At 34.1% G+C, this 17,295-nt stretch overlaps 1 protein-coding gene across 1 annotated transcript; it reads left to right on the plus strand.

Moving 5' to 3' along the window:
- The first annotated feature begins 1,915 nt into the window (after positions 1-1,915).
- LOC143541679 (uncharacterized) lies at positions 1,916-14,716 on the plus strand. The gene is made up of 17 exons (XM_077034444.1): positions 1,916-2,027; positions 3,214-3,372; positions 3,441-3,506; positions 3,578-3,667; positions 4,720-5,019; positions 6,476-6,573; positions 6,896-6,931; positions 8,006-8,126; positions 8,216-8,452; positions 9,128-9,223; positions 9,336-9,401; positions 10,124-10,162; positions 10,252-10,386; positions 11,340-11,686; positions 13,099-13,192; positions 13,327-13,485; positions 14,566-14,716. Exons 1-17 carry the CDS (start codon positions 1,929-1,931, stop codon positions 14,662-14,664), a joined length of 2,241 nt encoding a protein of 746 aa, XP_076890559.1. The 5' UTR covers positions 1,916-1,928; the 3' UTR covers positions 14,665-14,716.
- Positions 14,717-17,295: the final 2,579 nt, after the last annotated feature.

Below are 17,295 nucleotides of genomic sequence, written 5' to 3' on the forward strand. Positions count from 1 at the left end.
GTTGATTAACGATTACTTGATTTTTTTGATTGCTTCTCTGTTTATGAAAATTTTGAAAGTAATTAGGTTATGATGATGGAATATATCTTTATGTTTAGGATGATTTTAAGTGGTATCGATGATTATAATTATTTTTTAGCGCATGAGGCTGCAGAGCTACTAGTCGTATCCAACGGGTAATGAATAGTAATGTTATGACCCGACGGTCAATGAATGTTATTTAAACGACTTAGTTTTGCTATTTAAAAAGGGCTAGCAGTGCAGTTTGTTGCCCGGTTGCCTTCTATAGCAATGTAAACACTACTTTTTAATGAAATTGAGAAAGAAACTATCCCCAGTATATGACTTTAAACATCTAGACACGGGAAGTCTATATGTGCTATCATTTTAGTTTTAGTTGATTAAATTCAACCGTAAGTTTCAATAAGCTAATAGAAAATTAAGATAATATTGCTTTGATTTTTGTTAGCTAAGTTATTGACAAATGTGAAGGCGGTGTATGTTCGTTTTAGTATGATCTTACTTGGTAGCGCATTATTTCAAATCAATAATTTACACACTTGAGTACATGACACAATATTCATATACTTTATGTGTGGTACTTTAAACTTAATACCAAATTGTTTTAAGACATATTCTCATTGTAAATGAACACAGAAGAGGCATATAGTGGTACTTGTTAATAACTTATTACCAAGTTGGTAGACAGTTTCTTGAATTTATGGACATGGTAGATAGCGTTAAAGAAGTTATACTTGTTAGCCATTTAAAAAGTTAATATAATCAAGAAAGTTTATAGCTTAATGCCCCTCCCTTTCTTTTGACTTTAATGGTCTCGCATTTGCTTCTTAATTTGATATCCTGAGTAAGCGTCTTCAAGTGTTTGAATTTAATGAATTTTGCTTTAAGTCAACTAATATCAGGAATAAAGAACTGTATATATTTTCTTTTCTTTTCTTTTCTTTCTCCTTTAAAGTGGTTTATCACCGTTTCTACGTAATTAAGTTATGTCCCAAACAATCAAACAGAACACCAAGATAGTAATCTTAAAGATAAACGAATAGATTGTATTTTGAGATGATTTAAGAATTAAGATTTGGTGCTTATTATGGAAAACTTCTTGCAATCTTGTTGGTGTTTGGTTCATTCATGTGAAATAGCAAGAATTGGTATCATTCTTAGCATTAATGTTGTTTATGAAGTAATACCATTTGTAATAGAGAGTTATTATAACTTGTCATGAAAGTAGGGCTATAAATGAACCGAATTGAAAAGGCCTTGTTCATGTTCGTCTGTTAAGCTTTTGTCTGACAAGCGAACCGTTCACAAACACCTAGCTGAATGAAATTTTTTGTTCGTGTTCGTGTTCGTTCATCAAGGAAATGAACTTGTTCATGAACACAAACGGACGGACACAAATGAACACAAACAATGTTTTATTTGATTTGGCTGGCCAAGAGTGACCAGTGTCAATGACTCAATCCGGCTACCAAGTTTTTGTTGGTCTTTTTTTAGCGTTCAAATGTTAATTTGCATATAAATTAATCAAATAATACTCATTTATATATATATATGTATGTATATATTTGTTTATAGTTAATAACTTTTCTTAATTTTATATCATTAAATTAGTAAAGTCATTAAAAAGTACAAAAAATCTTTAATGAACAAACATAAAGGACCAAACATTAACAAACCCTTTTCGAATGTTCACGAACATGAACTCCGTTTGTGTTCCTTTCATTTAATTAATTGAATGAAATTCCTTGTTCATTCATTTATTAAATGAACGAAACGAACGTAAATGAACTTCCTGCCAAACAGTTCGCGAATAGTTCCCCGAATGTTCGGTTCGTTTACAGCCCTACATGAAAGTATAGTTTGTTGTGTGCCTTAAGTTTATTAAATTTGGTGTAGGGAACTCCGCAATGCACCGTGTGGGTAGTGCAGGCAATACCTCAAATTCAGTTCGCCCTCGTAGGGAGAAAAGACTGACATATGTTTTAAATGATGCCGATGACACAAAGGTTAGAGTTTATTTTGTTTGTACAGTTTTCCTCTTTATTTGGACATAAAATTGTTACACTCCCATAATATGTTTGCATATCCTTGCCCCACCATGCTTAAACTTCACAAAAGATTTCCATATAATTTACAAGGTATGAAGTTAAAATACATATAAGACCAAGAGGGAATGTTTCTCGACTATATAGTGATCGTCTCCTTATCTAGTATTTTATTTGTTTGATTGTTCTAGTGAGTATTGTGACGCTAGATATGTTTCCTACTACTTACTAGAGAACATGTAGATGCATTTATTGTGATGATTCAAATATAATAATATAATTTATGCATTTAGTTGAATTGTTCAAATATGATAATATAATTAAGATTAATTCAAACCAAAACAATAAACTGTGATTAGAAGCTCGGTTATCAATTTTTTCTATACAAATAAAGGTAAATGGGTCCTACTATCGGCACACCACCCCAAAAGTATACACCAGCTTGCCTGTTATATCATGCGCTCGGTATAACCTTTTTTTTCCCGTGTTGTCATATGGTTTGAATGGCCTTTTTTGCCCTATCTTACAGGCTGTATGATGTCATATGGGGGTATTATAGGGCAAAAAAGGTCATAAGACCTGTATGGCTTTGTAAGTTGTCACGAAAGTTATTTCTTTGTTAGTTAAAAACGTCATACGAGTCGTATGATGTCATATCGGTCATGTGATAGGGCGAAAAAGTTCATATAACACGTATGGTTTTGTCAATGGTCACACAAGCCATTTCTTCATCAGTTGAAAACATCATATAGGCCGTATGATAGGGAGAAAAAGGTCATACAATCCGTATGGCTTTGTCAGTGGTTACATAAGTCATTTCTTTGTCACCATAGACATCATACCGGCCGTATGATTTAGCTCTCATACGATCCATATGACTTTTTCACCTGTCATACGATCCACCTGTCATACGATCCGGATGACTATTAAAAGGGCCCGCTTGACCACTTTTTGCATTACAATACGACCCGTGTTACACGGTCAGTGGTGGCTGAATTGTTTTATATCTTTACTATTCATCAATGGAGTCTAACTTTCAATGAATAAATCATTAGAATATATTCCTATCCTCAGTTGCTTACTATAACCATATTTAAAACAAATTTACGCAAATTCTATATTGAGCCCCTTGGTTTGCACTTTGCAGCATCGTGCAGGTGTCAACTGTTTATCTGTCTTAAAGCCATCAGAGCCAGATAATTGTAGTTACCTCTTCACCGGGAGCCGTGATGGCACGCTAAAAAGATGGGCATTAGGTGAAGAGGGTGCCACCTGTTCAACTACTTTCGAGTCTCATGTTGACTGGGTATATTTCTAAACATCACTTATGCTCAATTAATACTACTTCACTAAAGAACAAATTGGGTTGTACAGGTCAATGATGCAGTCATTGTTGGAGGGAATACCCTTGTATCCTGCTCCTCAGATACAACTGTCAAGGTTTAATATATATACAAAATTATCATTAATGTTCACATAACTTTCACTAATATTATTATGGATTGCACCAGACTTGGGATTGTTTTTCAGAAGGAACTTGCACAAGGACTTTTCGCCAGCACACAGATTATGTTACTTGTCTTGCTGCTGCAGAAAATAATGTAACCTCTGCTTTGAAAATATGCTTTTCTGCTTTATTCTAATTAAAAGACACCATATTCAGCTGAAAATTTGAAATTATGAACACCGTTTCCAGTAGAGGTGGTAAGTTGGGTGTGACTTGAGTTTGAATAATGGGTTAAAATGGGTACTGAATATAGGGAACGGGTTGGGTTGAGTTGACACGAAGACACTTTATCCATTTCTTTTACTTTAAAATAGAGTGTGTTAACTTTGAATCCAAAATTGTTACAATAAATGATCAATCATTAAAAAAGCGAGTTTGAAGGTTTAAATTTAGTGGTGCAATCCGTGTTGCCTGAACGCTACCGGTTTAATAATCGTGTCAAAACAACTCAACCCTAACAGGGACATGCTTAACCATGTAACTCGGACACGACCCATTAACCTGTTTATCTGAACACTTCAAATTGGTTGGCGGCTTGACTTGTTTTTTACCTGAATTCCAACCCGCGCACTCCCCTTTCTGTTTCCAAACATGTTATATGGTCAGCCTACATATGACTTGGTTTTATAAAGTGCGCGACGAGATTGAAAAAAAAGATAATTAAAACAGAGACGGTGCTACTTTCACATGGGGGTCAACATTAGTCAGATTAGTGTTTTGAGGAGGATGATATGTAAAAACAATCAACAGAATTAAGATATTATGAATGGTTTACTTCATAAAGATGGTTGATATGTAAAAGAGTTGGAGAGAAGTGCAACTTTTATATATACATAAAGCTTATATGGTTGTACATAAGGCCTTGTGTATGTAAAGCTCTCACCTCGACTTTCGGGAAAGAGAAGTGCAGCTTTTGGATATACATCAAGCTTATATGGTTGTACATAAGCCCTTGCGTACATAAAGCTCTCACCTCGACTTTCGGGACCTAAACGTCTTGCACTATCTAAAACCAAGAGTCCGACCCAAACTTGTTTAAACACAACCCATGTTTTCTTGCACTTTAACCTGTTCCACTTTTACCCTACTATTTCGATTTAATCGACTATTCTGATAATAAATTCTTTTGGCATTTTAATCTTTTAGAGCAATATTGTAGCTTCGGGTGGACTTGGTGGTGAAGTATTCATATGGGATCTTGAAGCAGCGGTTGCTCAATTCACAAAGACTAGTGAGGTGGCAGTTGCTGATTCGTCAAATGGAATTAATGGCACAGGACCCACTACAAGTTTACGTGCAATTAGCTCAAGTAACAGCATTACAACATCACAGACAAATCAACCTCAAGGATATGTTCCAATTTCTGCTAAAGGACACAAAGAGTCCGTTTATGCATTAGCAATGAACGACAGTGGGACCCTTTTGGTGTCTGGTGGAACCGAGAAGGTATATTTTGTAAACTTTGTAGGGATTGATTTTAAGGGTGTAAACGAGCCAATCCTGAGAGTGTAGGTTTAATCTCGGCTTGTTTAACTTACGAGAGCTCGAGCTTCATCTCGGCTTGTTTCGAGCTCTGTTTCTAAAGCTTGAGCAGCTGAGCTCTGTTCGTGAGTAGTTTTTTATAGGGTGTGCAAAAAACCAAACACCAAAAAACCCCGAAAAACAAACGATATTTGTAACCGGAAAAAACCGAACTGAATTGTTCGGTTTTCGGTGTGGTTCTTAACCGTTTCTGAATTGTGAATTTGTTTTTTCGGTTCCACAAATCTTGCTCATTTGGATAACTGAACCAAATTCAATTGAATAAACCGAATAATAACCAGTTGAATACTTTAAATTGTATAAATCTTGCTTATTTGGTTTAATTGGTTGAACGCGAATAAATCTTGCTTAATCGGTTAAATTGGATTCAGTTGACGCATTTCTAATTCAGATTGATTTGGTTTTCAGTTAGGACCAAAAAGAATTCAAAACCGAATAAACTGATATCCAAACCGGTGAACACTCCGAGTTTTTCAAGCTCAAGCTCGGCTCGTTTATTATTAATTAATTTATGCACATTTATTGTTATTTTCAATTATAATTTTTGCATATAACATAATATATATATTATTTAGTTAAATGTATCATAATAATTTGTATAATAATAGTTTTTATGAAAGTATATGCTTAACATATTAAATAAACGTTATAAGTTAATAGGCTCGTTAGGCTTGTGGGCCAGCTTGAGCTTGATAACTTAAGCTCGGGCTCGTTTATTAAACAAGCTTATATTTGGACTCGAGCTCATGCTCGTTTATTGAACAAGCTTATATTTGGGCTTGAGCTCGGCTTGGGATTGGCTTGTTTATTATTTATTAGTTTTGTATGTACCTTTTATTCTAATATTTGTATGTAGCATTATATATATTTTATAATTATTCTTATCATAATTATTTATATAATAATAGTTTTTTACAATATAGATGAAATAAAAATTATAATATAACAGCCTTGTTTTGGCGCTTGATCCAGCTCAAGGCTCAAGCTTGATAAGTCAAACTTGGGCTCGTATATCAAACAAGCTTATATTTAGGTTCAAGCTTGGGCTCCTTACTTAACAAGCATATATTTAGGTTCAAGCTTGGCTCGTTTATTAAGCAAGCTTATATATAGGCTCGAGCTCGAGTACATTAATAAACAAGCTTATAGTTATATTTAGGCTCTAGCTCGGGATCAAGTTCATTTAAGTTTGGCTCAATTCGAGCTTTTAGTGAGCTGACCTCAAGTAGCTCATGAGTGGCTTGGCTCGTTTACTTATTATTTTTCTATTTTTTATTTTTTTTGGTTTTCACACATTTTCTGCCATGTAACTTCACATATCAATTGTTACATGCATGTATGTGGATTTTTTTTCTTGCAGGCTGTACGTGTCTGGGACTCAAGAACTGGTTCAAAGATAATGAAGCTTCGAGGGCATACAGATAATATTAGGGCTCTGCTTCTCGACTCTACCAGGAGGTTTGTTTTCTTGTTTATATTATTTGTTTACATTGGAAACCTGAAATGAATATATATATATGCTCTAATTATTGGGTTTTAACTCAAATTGTAATGTTGTCTTCGTATTTTGACTAGATAGTCAATGCATAGCATCTAGGTTTTAAATGCAACACCATTGAGTATCTAATCTGGTTAAAGCGCTTTCGTGCCCCAGACCTTAGTTTGCATTATGTTTTTTCGTTGTTTTTATTCAAACATTACGCAGACAAGCTTTATTTATTTATTTATTTTTGGATTATTAAGCTATTTGGTTAATGAGGCCACATTATCATCATTTCAGGTTCTGCCTCTCAGGATCCTCCGATTCTATGATCAGGTAGGTATCTTTACTGCTAATTATGGCTACTGAGCCGGCTTGGTTGAGCCCAAGCCAAGGTAAGCGTGCCTTGTTGGCTCCCTCGTTAGGCTCGTTTAGCTGGCTTGTTAGCCTTCTCCTTGGCTAAGTTTTAATATATAAGCTATAACCAAAAAGTATAACCCAAATTATAATATATATGAACTATAAGTTTTGTAGTATATTGGCTATGAATTATGTGTATGTTAAGATGATTTTTTTCTTATATATATAGAGAAAAGGGTTCAAATAAAAATAAGAAGTTTCCTAGGAATGGCAAGAACCAATAGATTTTTGACATGTGACATTACAAATTATGGTGAAAGAACAATTCTAGGAAGCTATGACGGTTATAATGGTGAAAGAGTAATTCTAGGAAACTATGCCGGTTTTTGGTAATTTTAAATCTCAACCATTGATTAACATGATCCAATGACTATGATTTGTTCCTAGCCTTCCTAGGAAACTACTTGTTTTTAGGATAACCCTCCCCTATATATATATATACATATACACATACATACAGAAAATGGTTAAAATAAAAGTACATAGTTTTCTAGGAAGAGTTGGAAGGACATAAAATTTGAAGTTAGGAAACTATGTGAGCCTATCTAGGTAACTATGTAACCTAAATCCTAGATCCTAGAAAACTATTTAGTATTTTGAAAATTACTAATCTCAACCACTAGATCCTATATCCAAGCGCCTAGATCTATTCTTACTCTTCCTAGAAAACTATCTATTTTTACTTTAACCCAACCCTATATATATATATATATATCAATATGTGTAGAAATCTAAAATTATATTTACTTTTAAATAAACGAGTTGGTTCGACGATGTACAAGCTGGCTCCCCTGTCTTGGTTCATACTTCATACACAGCTCTACCGGTAATGTGTTGCAGTTATGATTGTGGCAGCATATAATCAAAATAAATGTTTCATGCTAAACAGAAGACTAATTCAACAAGACAAGAAAAGTTGTTTCATGCTTTTTTTTTCTTTTTCTTTTTAAAACGGATATGATGATTTCATATAATATATATTTGTGATAGATTGTGGGATCTAGGGCAGCAGCGGTGCATACACTCTTATGCTGTTCATACTGATTCTGTGTGGGCACTCGCAAGCACTCCAACATTTACTCATGTGTATAGTGGTGGACGAGATCTTTCCGTGAGTTCACATCTATATCTCTAGATAAGGGGGCGTTTGGATGCACATTTAGCAACTGATTATGATCATATATCTGTTCCTACTTGTAGTTATACTTGACAGATCTTTCAACAAGAGAGAGTGTGTTGCTTTGCAATGAGGAACATCCTATTCAGCAGTTAGCATTACATGATGATGGTATATGGGTTGCAACAACAGATTCTTCTGTGCACAGGTGGCATTCTGAAGGTTTAACTCCTGAGAAAGTGTTTCAACGAGGCGGTTCGTTTCTTGCTGGAAATTTGTCTTTTTCAAGGGCTAGGGCTTCTTTAGAAGGATCTACCCCTGTGAGTCATCTTTTCTATCATTAATTTAATTATGATTATACTTATTATTGTTAGGCTTTGTTAGTTTATGGCCTGTAGGCCCAAGTTAGGTTTCTCTATGATTTAGGGGTGTGCATGGTCGGCTTTGGCCCAAGATCATAACTATAACTTAACTTTTGGTTAACCAGAGAACCATACCTGATTGGTCATGGTTAAGTCGGTTATGGTTAAATCGGTTTTAGATTCTGATCCGGTTCGGTTTGAGTTGGTTAACCGTGAACTAGAATTGGTCATGAAATGTTTGGGCCTAACAAAAAGAGCCCAAAACAATGTAATTTGGTCTAAAAAGTTTTGGCTTGAAATTTTTTAGTCACTTGATAAATTGTTATTAGACATTCGGGCTTGAATAATTTATTAATTGGGCTTTAATTTTAGACCTTTGTACCATACGACAATACTACATAGCCGTGGGTCGGGTTGGTTAACCGTGTTTTCACTACATCATGTGTCCATTCGGTTTGGTCGGTTATGAAAATATAAATAACCAGAATTGGCCAATCGGTTGGTTAGGTTCAGTTATGAGTCGGCTAATTTATTTTATGCACACCCCTATATACTATTCTAGTCTCTTTTATGGTTAAAAACTTATCATTTGTAAAAGAATGTTACAAAAATAATGATGAAATTGATTTATAGGTTCCTGTGTATCAAAAAGCCACCTTTAGTATTGATGGGATTCCAGGGATAGTGCAACATGAAATATTAAACAATAAAAGGCATGTCCTGACCAAGGTAATATTATTTTTGGCTTTTACTTTTTTCAGTTTTTGATATTTTCTAACCATTTTAAAAGCGTATTTTGTTTCTTGTTTTGTTTTTAAGAATATGGTTGTTTGTTTAATAGGATAATGCTGGTTCTGTGAAGCTTTGGGAGATCACTAGAGGTGTTGTGATTGAGGATTATGGACAGGTCACATTATTACACTATCACATTTTGACCCCTACATTATTACACTACATTTTGGCCCCTTTTCTATTTGTACTGTAAAAACGCACTTGCTATTTTGGATTAACTTTATATTGCCATCTAGATTAATAGGTAGCTGATGTAGCAATTTTGACCTTTTTACCCATAATGGGTTGATTTGGGTATATTTGACCAGTAACGGGTCAAATGTTGGCTCAAATGTGAGGTTTAGTGAAACGTTCGATTGGAAGTCGGTGCATCTTTGTTTATTTAAAAAACAAACGAACACGAACAACATTTGTTGTTCATTTAGTTAAAACGGACATTCATGAACAAATGTCTCGTTCATTCATTTACGTTCGGGGACGTTCGCTTACATTCATTTAATTGCGTTGTTTATGCTCGTTTGTTTACGTTTGTTCATTTGTTCTTATATTCATTTAAATTTTTAGGGGCGATAGATTGATGCTCATGTTTACTTATGTTTGTTTCTTTTTGTTCATGTATATTCAGTTATGTTTGTTTATATCGTTGGCGAACGGATATAAATAAACACGAACACGTAATTTTCTTAACGAACGAACACGAACAAAAAAAAAAAACCCGCTGTTTATGTTTGATCGTTTGTTCTGTTAAAGTTAAACGAATGAACATGAACATGCCTTGTTCATGTTCTTTCAGTTCATTTAACTGTGATGCTCATGTTTTGAATTTCTATGTTGCAGATTTCATTTGAAAAGAAGAAAGAAGAACTGTTTGAAATGGTAACTAATATCTATCAATATATCATTATGGGAATAATGTATACAAATATATTCGAATAATATCTTCTAACCATATCTTTGTTTGCCAGGTCAGCATTCCTACATGGTTCACTGCTGATACGAGGCTCGGGAGTTTGTCTATTCATTTAGATACCCCTCAATGCTTTTCTGCAGAAATGTATTCTGCTGACCTCCACATAATCGAGAAAGCTGAAGATGACAAGGTGCATATACTTTAATAATACTATGAAACTAAATTTAAGTGTAATTAACTTAATACTGTAAGGGTGTGCATGGTCAGTTTAGGTTGGTTTTGGGCTCAAACCGAAAATTTGATATTTGAGATTTTGAAAACCGTTCGGTTGTGGTTTCCACAATGATTTCGGTTTTGGCCTTTTGGTTTTACCATTTGGGCTTGAAAATTTTAAGCTGAAAATAGAAGCCCAAAATATTGAATTTGAGCCTAATTAAATTTGTTAATTAAAATTAGTTGATTATTACACATTTAGATCTAATATTTTTGGGATACACAGTTCCAATGGATTCGATTTGTATTTTGGTAAATATGAAAACCAAATTCGAACAAAAAATTGACAATTTAAAACCGTTCGGTTTCGGTTTTCATAAAGGGTTTGATGTTATTTCTTCAGTTTTATCTTCTGGGCTTGAAATTATGGCGGAAAAAAATAGCCCGAAATAATAAATTTGAGCCTAAATTTATTTGTTAAGGTTACTTGATTATTACACATTTGGATCCAGTATTTTTGGGCTACACTATTTATTAATTTCTTATAAATTACTATATTCTGTTTTTTCGGTTTGATTTTTGGTTAATAGCAAAACCGAAACCGATTCAAAAAATCGGATTTTTAAGTTGAATAAAACCAAACTGTTGATAGTTTATAGGTTCAATTATTTTGGTTCGGTTATTTCAGTTTGGTTACGTAAGTTATTCCAGTTACGGTTTGTGCATTTTTTTTGGTTGACAGCAAAACCGAAAACGAACTGAAAAATTGTTTAATTCAATAACCATAAATCCAAACCTTTGAATTTTGATTGGATTTGGTTATTTCAGTTTGGTTACTTCAGTTACTCCAGTTACGATTCAGCACTTAGGTAATTTTGAATTCATGCACACCCCTGTTTAAAAACCAAACAATTTCTTTCTTCTTTGCAGATCAATCTGGCTCGAGAAACCCTAAAAGGACTATTGGTTCATTGGTTGTCCAAGAAGAAACACAAACCTGGGTCTCAACCTTCAGTCAATGGGGAAGCGCCATCTGGCAGGAGCAATACTGTTTCAAAAGCTGAGGTAGACGGTAACAGTGAAAATGATACTGTGGTGTATCCACCATTTGCATTCTCAACTGTTTCGCCCCCTTCAATTATTACTGAGGGACCACAAAGTGGGCCGTGGAGGAAGAAAATTACTGACCTTGATGGAACCGAGGATGAGAAAGAGTTCCCGTGGTGGGTTTTGGATTGTGTTTTGCATAATCGGTTGCCCCCGAGGGAGCATACCAAGTAAGTTTTTTATTCTTATAACTGCTTATTTGTTAATGGGTTAATTTAGATTGTATGTTATTGGTAACGGGTCAGTTGGGGTTAAATTTAGGCCGGTAAATGAAGCGAACTGACACGAATGAAGCGTGCTCGTGTTTGGTTGCTTAACTTTAACCGAAGAAATGGCTGAATAGAAACATTTAAATGAACAGGATTTTCTTGTTCATTAAGAAAATTAACAGATTCATGTTCATGTTTGTTTCTTAAAAGTATAAACAGACGGTTCACAAACGGAGCATGTTCATGTTTGTTCGTTTAACTTTAACCGACTTTTCTTGTTTGTGTTCGTTTGTTGAGAAAATGAATGTGTTTGTGCTTGTTTGTTAACGGTCTAAACTAACGGGTTCACAAATGTTTACAAATGGAGCATGCTCATGTTTGTTTGTTTGTTTAATTTTAACCGAAAAACGATCGAACACAAACGGTTAAACGAACGAGGTTTTCTTGTTTGTGTTTGCTTGTCAACACTATAAGCGAACGGCTCACGCACATAGCATGTTCATGTTAGTTCGGTTCACTTTAACCGAACAAACGATCGGACAGAAACAGTTAAATGAACGTGATTTTCTTGTTCACGTTCAGTTGTTAATAAATTGAACGTGTCTGTGTTCGTTAGTTAACATATAAACTAATGGTTAACGAACGTTAATGAACGAACATAACTGAGCTAAAACCAATTAAAAGTTAATTTGAACAACAATGTGTTCTAACTTAAAAATTTATAAAAACGAGACCAATTTACATGAATATATTAACGATTGAACTTATAAATACGTAACTAACGAACATAAATGAACGTAAAGGAATGAACATAAACAAATTTAAAGGAATGAACATAACAAATTTAAATGAATGAACGTAAGCGAACATAAATGAATGAATGCGACATGTGTTGACGTTCGTTCATTTAATTAAATGAAAAAAAAAATTTTGTTCATGTTTGTTCGTTTATTAAATAAATGTTCATAATCTAGCATCCTGTCGAACAGTTCACTGAACGTTCGGTCCATTTACAGGCCTATGCACAATACGTGATAGTGAAAGTGTAGTTATCAGGAAAGGAGGTCAAATGGATCAAAAGTTCTTTAAAGTTAATTCAAATGCTTAATACCTCTTAAATCATTTATTTTTAAAAAGTTTGATTATTATCTTAAGGGCTGATTGCATAAATAAATAACCAGCTTTGGTCCAATTTCTATTTTCGATTTTTAGGTAACAATCTTCTATCCAGAAAAAAGTACTAGCTTTAAAATACATCAATTAAAAATTTTCAGCTATAAAAATTCTCAACATTCAGAAACCCGACGATTATTTTATGTGCACTAAAAGTAAATTTTACTTTTCTTGATAATAAAACTGTAATTATATTTCAGGTGCAGCTTCTATTTACATCCATGTGAAGGGTCAGCCGCCCAGATCTTGACACAAGGGAAGCTGAGTGCACCTCGGATTTTAAGAATACACAAGGTACTACTGTATTATACGAATGACATCAGTTTGCGTCGTTACATTCTTGTATACTTACTGTAACGCCCCTTAAACCAACTAAACATGTTTATTTTAAGGAATATTTACCTAAGTTTTACTAATCTTATGTACAGGTTGTTAACTATGTAGTGGAGAAGATGGTTCTAGACAAGCCATTAGATAGCTTGAGTGGTGATGCAACTTTTGGTCCCGGGACCGTTGATGGAACTTTTAGATCCGGATTTAAGCCTTGGAAGCTTAAGCCTAACATAGAGATCTTGTGCAATAATCAGGCAATTTTTTGACTTTATTTACATTCATGTTCCTTTTTACGGTTAATGTTTCACTTAAAAGTCCATCATCTTGGAATCTGATATTGTAGAAAAATAGAACATCGGAAATCCAAGATTGGATTAGCTAGGCTTGTAAACGAACCGAACAAACACTAACATGATATGTTCATGACTTCATGTTCGTTCGTTTAACTTTTAACTGGACAAACAATCGAATCCGAACACTTAAACGAACAAGGTTTTTTTTTCTGTTCGTGTTTGTTAAGAAAATGCATGTGTTTGTGTTTGTGTTTGTTTATGTTCATTCGTTAACGGTTACACGAACAAACATAAACAAATTTAAAGAACGAACAAGACATGTGTACATACTCGTTAGTTTAACTACATGAACAAAACTGTTGTTCTTTGTTGATTTACCAAGTACCGAACTTCTTGTGAAACTGTTCATGAATAGTTCACCTAACGTTCGGTTCGTTTGCAGGGATAGATTTAGCTTTGAGTATTATTAGGGTGAACAAACCATCCAATGGTTTGGTTCAAGGTTTGGAACATGTGCAAGCCAAACTGGTCGTCTATTCTTTATTATTTAATTTTCCTTTTTATCTTTGGAATATGCATGATATTATCATTTTTATAAGTTATAACTTTTTTGCGAACTAACGATTTTCAATTATAAATTTTTTTTCCAACTCTTGACAACCATGAACATTTCTAGCGAGTAGAGGTTTCAAAATGAACGGTTTGGGTGGGTCAGTAACAAATCAAATGATATAATTTTTTTTTGGCATGACTCAGGTTTACCAAAAACTGTTTGTCCAAAAATTTAAATTGTTTACAGATATTTAGTGTAATTATATTGTTACTATGATGATGATGATGTAAATTTATAAATAAAATGATGTCAGAGGTATTATTTTACTAAAAATACACTTTGGGCGAAGCATGACCCAATTAACACAACACAAGTTGTGTTTTACCTGATCTTGTTGGTTAGATAACGTGTCCCGTGAGTTTATCATAGGAAGTTTGATCAACCACTTTATTTTAATATTTTTATTTAACTCGTGTCATGTTATACAGGTCTTAACATCCGATATGAGCTTAGCAACGGTCCGAACTTATATTTGGAAGAAACCCGAGGACCTTGTTCTCAATTACAGGGTTGTGTCATCAAGATGAATTTAGTCTACTCGTGAATGCAATTACTCCGGGCTTGGTTCGTAAAATTTTATAAAATATTCCTCTTACCAAATCCTGGTAAAATGAAAAGTTTATTTCATGAATGCAAAATATATTGAACTAGTGGGATTCCCGCGCACATTGTGGTAGGAATTTGCTGTGCGGGAAATTCGTTACATGCGTAAAACATAAAAATAATGTTTACTATACTGATGTTTGTTTAGTTTATGATACTAAAAAAGCTATTTCTAATACAACTCTGTTTTTAATAAAATTATATCGGAATGAGAAAAAAATTTATCAAAACCAGGTATTTAATTTTCCTTTCTGGAAAGTTAACCATAGCACACTATTATAAAAAAATATAATTATTGAAAAATTAAATGTGTTAAAAGTGTATATTACTTATAGTATATAAATATGTTTTGCATGTATATCAATATGATCATATCATAAAAATTATCATTAAAATAAAAATTTTATTTTACGAGCAATGATCAACTGTATAAACATATGCTCATCTTGTTTGTTTTGCAGGACCTGTAGGCAACCACGAGTGACTTTTCAGCTTCCAAATGTTTGAGTCGTATATTTGAACACATGCGGTAGTTGTATTGTATCGCGTCCATGTAAATGTATAATCGGTATGAAGTATTGGTATTTTGACTATTTGACCAGAGAGATGTTGACTTCACAGAAAGTCAAAATGGAAAAAAAAAATCATAAATCCCTTGTAGGAATACTTTTCTGGTTGATGAGTTGATTCATGAGAAACAATAAGTTCTAGTATGACAAGGCAATCAGTTGCTTGAAAATATATACAATTGTCATATGTATTGAACCTATCATGTTTGTGTTTTTTGTTTTGTTTTAATTATTATTTATTTCAGAGGCATGTAATATAAATAAATTTGCATAACAATAAATTATTTTTCTTATCATTATGATTTAGGTTTAGTTATTAAAAAATAAATATCTATCTGTCTTATTTATGTAGTTTTGGGTAAAGGATATTGATGAATTGTTGTATCATTCATGACTGTTTCTTTGAGTTAAATATAGAATCACTTTTTTTATGACTTATATGGCAATATAATCCGGCTACGTGGTACACCTCTTGGCTAATGGCCGGTGCCCACAATCCCAGATAGCACAAACCTGCCACCAATTTCAGTGAAATCCATTGCTAGAAGGCCTACTTTGATAAAACTCTAGCTCATGGATGATATCTGTCACGAACGAGACTTGAACCGGCAAACTCAGACTAGAAAAGTCATTGTCATTTGGTACTTGGTAGTAGAGCTGCACAAATCGGGTACACCTTGAAAACCCGAACCGGTTCGGAACCGGTTTTTTTCAACCCGGGTAGAGAATGACACCGGTTCCAGTCAGGAACCGGTTCGGTTCCCGACCCGAACCGGTGCCCAGATATGCGAACTTTTAAGAACCGGTAGGGTATGAACCGGAACCGGTTTTTACGTAAAAACCGGTTCCGCCGGTTTTTTTTTAAATTTAAAAATTAGAGCCGTTAGGAACCGGTTCCAACGGCTATATAGCCGTTTTTTGACCGTTGGAACCGGTTTTTTAACTATAAATAGGGTATTTTCTTACTAATAATAGCAAGTTTCAAAACTATCAAACACACTCCAATTCCAAAACCATAAAACACACTACAAACCAAAATTAACCTTAAACCGACCACAAATGGCATCCAATGATGACGTTGTTATGGTGATCGAAACAACAAGATGCCCCGATGTTTGGGTCCATTACGATTTGTGTCTCATGACCGACTCACATGAGTTGGCACGTTGCAAATATTGCTCGAAGTTTCTTAAAGCAGGGTCCAACTCGACATTACGAAAACATACGAATAAGTATTGTCGAGAGAAAAAAAGATTGGAAGATAAAAAAAAGGAAGTGGGAGAGTCGTCCGGCTCTACAACCCAAAAATAAGTATTCCCGGATTAAAACGACGGACTTTGTTTTTTATGTTTTAGTTGTTATGTTTAGTATCGTTTATGTGTTAATAATGTTTGTAATAGTTAGTTTTTAAATAAATAAAATGTTCGTCGTTATTAAAAAAGTAACAAAAATTAATCGAACAAATTATAATAAAACATATAGTACAATTCTTCTTCGTCGAAACAAATAATTTTACCAAAACAAATAATTAGTCGAACAAGTTACAAATAATTTTACCAAAACATATAATTACAAGTAATGGAAACAAGTAATGGTGAAACAAGTAATGGAAACAAGTTATATATAGGTTTGGCCCAAAAACCGGTTCCAACGGCTATATTACCGTTGGAACCGGTTCCAACGGATATATTGCCTCAAAAACCGGTTCCAACGGCTATATTACCGTTGGAACCGGTTCCAACGGCTATTTGGTGTCAAAAAAACCGGTTCCAACGGCTATATTACCGTTGAAACCGGTTCCAACGGCTAGTTTGACTTTTTGTTTGACCCTTGAAAAAAAACCCGTCGGAACTGGTTTTTCCGGGTACGACCCGAACCGGTTCCAAATAATAACCGGGTTGGAACCGGTACTGAAATATATATAGTAGAACCGGTCCCGATTTTCGGGTACAAAAATACCCAAACCGGGTATTGTTCCAACCGGGT

Source organism: Bidens hawaiensis, unplaced genomic scaffold, assembly GCF_021521415.1.
Source record: "Bidens hawaiensis isolate Kalapana, Puna unplaced genomic scaffold, B.hawaiensis_p1.1 tig00012635_1, whole genome shotgun sequence".
Taxonomy (NCBI): domain Eukaryota; kingdom Viridiplantae; phylum Streptophyta; class Magnoliopsida; order Asterales; family Asteraceae; genus Bidens; species Bidens hawaiensis.

Bases quoted from the DNA above. Each gene is read 5' to 3' on its own strand.
- LOC143541679 (XM_077034444.1), top strand. From the start codon at position 1,929: ATGCACCGTGTGGGTAGTGCAGGCAATACCTCAAATTCAGTTCGCCCT. The intron at 3,668-4,719 runs GTAACCTCTGCT...TTAATCTTTTAG, and splicing joins TTGCTGCTGCAGAAAATAAT to AGCAATATTGTAGCTTCGGG. The intron at 9,224-9,335 runs GTAATATTATTT...TTTGTTTAATAG, and splicing joins AAAGGCATGTCCTGACCAAG to GATAATGCTGGTTCTGTGAA.